Source organism: Sprattus sprattus (genome assembly GCF_963457725.1).
Source record: "Sprattus sprattus genome assembly, chromosome: 6".
Lineage (NCBI taxonomy): Eukaryota > Metazoa > Chordata > Actinopteri > Clupeiformes > Clupeidae > Sprattus > Sprattus sprattus.
This window is the reverse complement of record NC_137925.1, coordinates 10,901,995-10,906,994: the sequence shown is the minus strand read 5'-3', so window position 1 is coordinate 10,906,994 and position 5,000 is coordinate 10,901,995. Positions and strand designations below refer to the sequence as shown.

General features: G+C 45.4%; 1 protein-coding gene across 1 annotated transcript in view; it reads left to right on the top strand.

Annotated features, from left to right (window-relative positions):
- The window catches only part of LOC308366996 (voltage-dependent T-type calcium channel subunit alpha-1I-like), a gene marked incomplete at both ends in the record, with an annotated part of 117,389 nt that overhangs the window by 73,525 nt on the left and 38,864 nt on the right, over positions 1 to 5,000 (top strand). Inside the window, 2 exons of the mRNA XM_080840818.1 lie at positions 668 to 1,031; positions 1,741 to 2,147. Of these exons, the coding sequence (XP_080696944.1) occupies positions 668 to 1,031; positions 1,741 to 2,147 (771 nt within the window). The remainder of the gene's footprint in view (positions 1 to 667; positions 1,032 to 1,740; positions 2,148 to 5,000) is intronic.

Below are 5,000 nucleotides of genomic sequence, written 5' to 3'. Positions count from 1 at the left end.
TCTGGGCCTGGTCTGGACCCTATGACATCACAGGGCTATGATAGGATATTTTCCCATGTCAGAGACACAGCCGTTCCCTTATACAGGCCTGTGGAAGTGTGGTCATTACAGTACATCAAAGCTTCCGAGTTCAGAAGGTTCTAGAAAAAAAAGTCCTGGACTCTGAGACCTGGGCATTTTGACAGCCTTCTCTAATTTCTTGTGATGACAGAGCCAACCTATGTGTGTATATATGTCTTTTTATGTGTGTGTGTGTGTGTGTGTGTGTGTGTGTGTGTGTGTGTGTGTGTGTGTGTGTGTGTGTGTGTGTGTGTGTGTGTGTGTGTGTGCGCGCGTGCATGCGCGCATGCCTTTGCGTCACTTTGTATATTTTGTATTTGTGTTCACAGGAAGCTTTGGCAACCCAGAATCATATAGCTTGTGTCTCTCCACTATCAATTCGTGAGCTTTATTGGCACAACAGTGCAGTGTACAATATACTGCCAAAACTTACACTACCTTTTCAAAAGTTTGGGGTCACTCCACACAAAATTCCTTGTTTCCCATGAAAATATAGCACAATGAACAGGAAATATAGTCATTAACAAGATCTCTTTTCACTTTTTAACTGAAATAATAAAAAATGGTGTCCTTCAAGCTGTCCCTCACCTCCCTCTCCTCTCCTCAGATTGGCTCCTTTTTCATGATCAACCTGTGCCTGGTAGTCATCGCCACGCAGTTCTCCGAGACCAAGCAGCGGGAGCACCAGCTGATGCAGGAGCAGCGCGCCCAGTGCCTCTCCTCCAGCACGCTGGCATCGCTCCGAGAGCCGGGCGACTGCTACGAGGAGCTCTTCCAGCTGGTGTGCCACATGCTGCGCAAGGCCCGCCGGCGCTCCGCCGCCCTCTACTACACGCTCCGCGGCCGACCGCCGCCGCCGCCCACCGGCGGGGGAAGAGGCAGGGCGGGCAGGGGTGGTGGCGGATGTGGAGGAGGTGGTGGAGGGGCCAGCGCTAATGGAGGGGAGAGGCACCACGGGCATTCGGGGCATGGTGAGTGGAGAGAGAGAAAGAGAGAGAGAGGGAGAGAGAGACTTAGAGGGAAAGAGAGATAGCCATAGAGAGAAAGAGAAATAGCCATAGAGAGAAAGAGAGATAGCCATAGAGAGAAAGACTGAGAGAGAGAGAGAGAGAGGGAGAGAAAAATAAAGAGAAAGAGAGAGAGCCATAGAGAGAAAGAGAGAGAGCCATAGAGAGACAGGGAGAGAGCCATAGAGAGAAAGAGAGAGAGCCATAGAGAGAAAGAGAGAGAGCCATAGAGAGAAAGAGAGATAGCCATAGAGAGAAAGTGACAAAGAAGGAATGAGCTCTTCAGTTGTAGACTGTAAAGGCGGCGTGATGGGGTACATGCTGTTATCAGATAGTAATAGGATGGTCATTATTGAGTTGTTATATGATTGTGATTATTATTAATGTCTTCATGTTCTTCACTGGGAAGAAGCTGATGACCACACCAAGGCTGTGGGTTCATGTCCAAGTGAACACACACACACTCATAAGATATATGAATCTTAGATATAAAAGCATCTCTGTGTTAAACAAATAATTATAAAAGCGGTATGGTAATGTGAAAACAAATTGTGTTTTTTTTTTTGTCCCTGTTCGTGTTTTCGTCCTGCTATTTGTGTCACTGTCTGTTATTCTATCCATTTTATCCTCCTCTCTCCTCGACTCTCCATCTCTTTTTCAACCTCCTTGATAGTGTCCCACTGTCTACATCAGAGCAGGCTGGAGCACAGCTCACAGGCTCTGGACAATGCCATCTCCCTCTCCGTCACCTCCAATCCCGAAGACTGCCCCCAGTGCTCCGCCGCGCTGTCACTCAGGGAAGGGGGCGGAGCCATGGGTGATTCGGCCAATGGGGAGGACGAGGAGGGGACTCTGGAGGAGACTGACAGGGAGGAGACCCACCTGGACGACAGGAAGGAGTGTGACGTGGAGCGTAAAGGGCGGGAGAAGAAGAGGTCCTGCCTGGGCTTCTGCAAGGATGTGTGGGACGAGATGCGGGTCAAGCTGCGGAGTATCGTGGAGAGCAAGTACTTCAGCAGAGGGATCATGATCGCCATCCTCATCAATACAATAAGCATGGGCATCGAGCACCACAACCAGGTACAAACATCTCACAGAGTGTGATGACGAGCTTCCAGATCAACACATGTGCTTGTCCATGGATGCTGAACTTTTAATACTGAAGTGTCTGAAAACACTGAACAACGTAACATTCTTTATGTACTGATCATTGAATCTTTGTTCCTTATTCCTAGAGCTTACAGTTACATCAGTTTGATTAACTGGGTTATCATTGCTCATGTATCATTAAGAAAAGCCCAACCACACCCTCAGTTTAGAAATTGCATAGAAAAGGCCTCACTTTTACACCAAGACATATTCGTCAGCTTGGCAGAAAACAGATTTCTGTGCTCCAACTGAAAAAAAAAGAAAGTTTGTAGCTACAGAGCATAATTTTTTTTTTTAAATCTCAGCCAAAGATAGTCTGGACCTTTTAACAGAGTGCTGTTTTCACCATGTCCTCTGGATAGCTTTCCCATCATTCCTTGCACAGTCAGCACTCAGCTGCTTTGACAAAAGAGTATATTTTAATCACTCTGAAAAAAATGAATACAGCCAAATCTCTTCAGAAGGCTGTTTGCGTGGGTTTGTCTTTTGGAGAGATGTTGCGACTGAACTTCTTTTGAAATTGCAGATGCTCATTCTGGTGCACATTTTGGCACATCCTTTTCCTCCTCCTCCACCTCCTCTCCCCTCCCCCTGCCCTCCTCTCCTCTTCTCTCCTCTCCTCTTCTCTCCTTCCCACCTCTTCTTGCTCCCCTTTTTATGTCTCTCATCCACCCCCTCACTCCATCGCTGCCTGCAGAGGAGCCTGTTCTCTCATCTCTGAAAACTCTAAAAATAACAGCGCGAGAGAATAAGAGCATAGAGAAACAGAGAGACAGAGACACAGAGACAGAGAGAGAGAGAGAGAGAGAGAGCAAGAGAGAGAGAGAGAGAGAGAGAGAGCGAAATACGTAACAGAAGCAAGATTATTGGGCTGCCATTACACAGCAGTTTAAGCACGTGCAGAAGGCTTCACAGAGACTCATCAAATGTGTTCTCGCTGTCTGAAACACATATACAATCACTTTCATGCATTTAGACAAACCACAGACACAGACACACACACACACACACACACATACATTAACATGGACATGCATCTTCACCCACACTTACAATAGAAGGGAATACAAGAATACATATTTTTAGATATACTTTGACTGGTCTTTGCATAATGCATTTGTGAATCTGCATGTTTTGCATAAGACCTGGTTTTACAGTGATTATAATTTATAATTCATGAGTCATCAACACAGGTTTGTTAAATTGCTGCCTTGGTGCCGCATCTCCTGAATTATCCCTGTACACTTTCTTGGCCACGTTTGAAGGGCAGTGATGTAGCGTCATCATTATGAACCCCCCTGTGGCTATACTCATATTTCTAACATTTAAGTAAAATCCTTGTATACGTTTAACACCTAAAAAATAAATGCATGAGAAGGTTGCAGTTAGCTTGCTATCTCTTTTGAACATTTTAGTTCACTACATGCACGCATAAAGCTAGTGCACAGATGAAGGACATGTTACTGGCCTCAAATTGGAGTCTGCAGGCTTCACAAGGTCACAAAGCTTGAACTGAAGTGGGAGGTTGCAAAGGAATGCTGATATGATCTTGCAGGTAAACAGGTATACCAGTGTATACATGCTTGACAGCTGATCAAAGCAATTGCTGTAGCCTGTGTAGTTCCACACTCATTCATATTCCAGAGACATCTGAAAGAGCAAAGCAGACGACGCGAAGAACAAGCAAACAGGTTCGAGAAAGAGTCAAGGGAAGCAGCGTTATACAGAAGAAAGAGATGAGAGACTTAATTTAAAGGGTTTAATAGGAAGGGTGCCATGTGATAGAGGAAGGGCATCCAAGAGAGTTTAGTCGGATAAGTTTGTCATTATCAGCCCTGATGGCTATGTCAATATCCTGGTGCTTTAAATGGCATTGCTTGGGTGCTCACAGTCACTGATACATATGGCTAGCCTTGCATTCAGTGGAAGTGGTTTAGCGGTCTTGCTTTCATTTGTCCTTCCTTTTTTACATTTTCTCAGGGCTTGTCAATGGAGTGAAATTGATCTCAGTCTAAGGTGCCTGACAGTCCGAGAAATAGTCAGGGATAGAGGGAGGGAGAGAGAGAGAGAGAGAGAGAGAGAGAGAGAGAGAGAGAGAGAGAGAGAGAGAGAGAGAGAGAGAGAGAGAGCCAGAGGATATTGTAATTGAGAATGGGCTTGTTCTTGAAGTGTTCTTCTATACTGCCCTCTGGAGTATTTGACTTTCACATGTTCATGTGTTCTGATATGGACACACTTAGCGTGGCTCCAGGCTGCTGAGATATATAATCCAACTGCAGGTATAGAGACCCATGTCCAATGCACAGACTGTGCTAACTCTACTCTTCCTGTGCTCTTGTACTTGTCCCATTGCTCAATTTTGACCTTCCCATGGCCTGTGTACCGGGATAGGAGGAGCATAAATACAAAGTTTTGCTTGATTCAACCCATAACAACTTGTGAGAAATGACCCGAGCCGGCCATCTCACCATGTGGGATCTATGCTTCTGGATCGTGGTTGCAGGCAGGCGCAGGAGAACACACAGCGCAGGAGACAGTGTCTTTCTTATAAAAATACAGCTATATATTTATTAACAGGGACTCGAACCCCAAAATCATATATACAAAAAACAAAGGGACTCGAACCCCAAAATCATATATACAAAAAACAAAGGGACTTGAACCCCAAAACCATAAAGCCAGGGTAATCACAACCCCAAAACAAAGAAACATACACTGAACCAAACTAAAGCTTTTAAAACAGACAAGGTACATCTGTGTCACACAGGTTTGAGTACCTTGTCT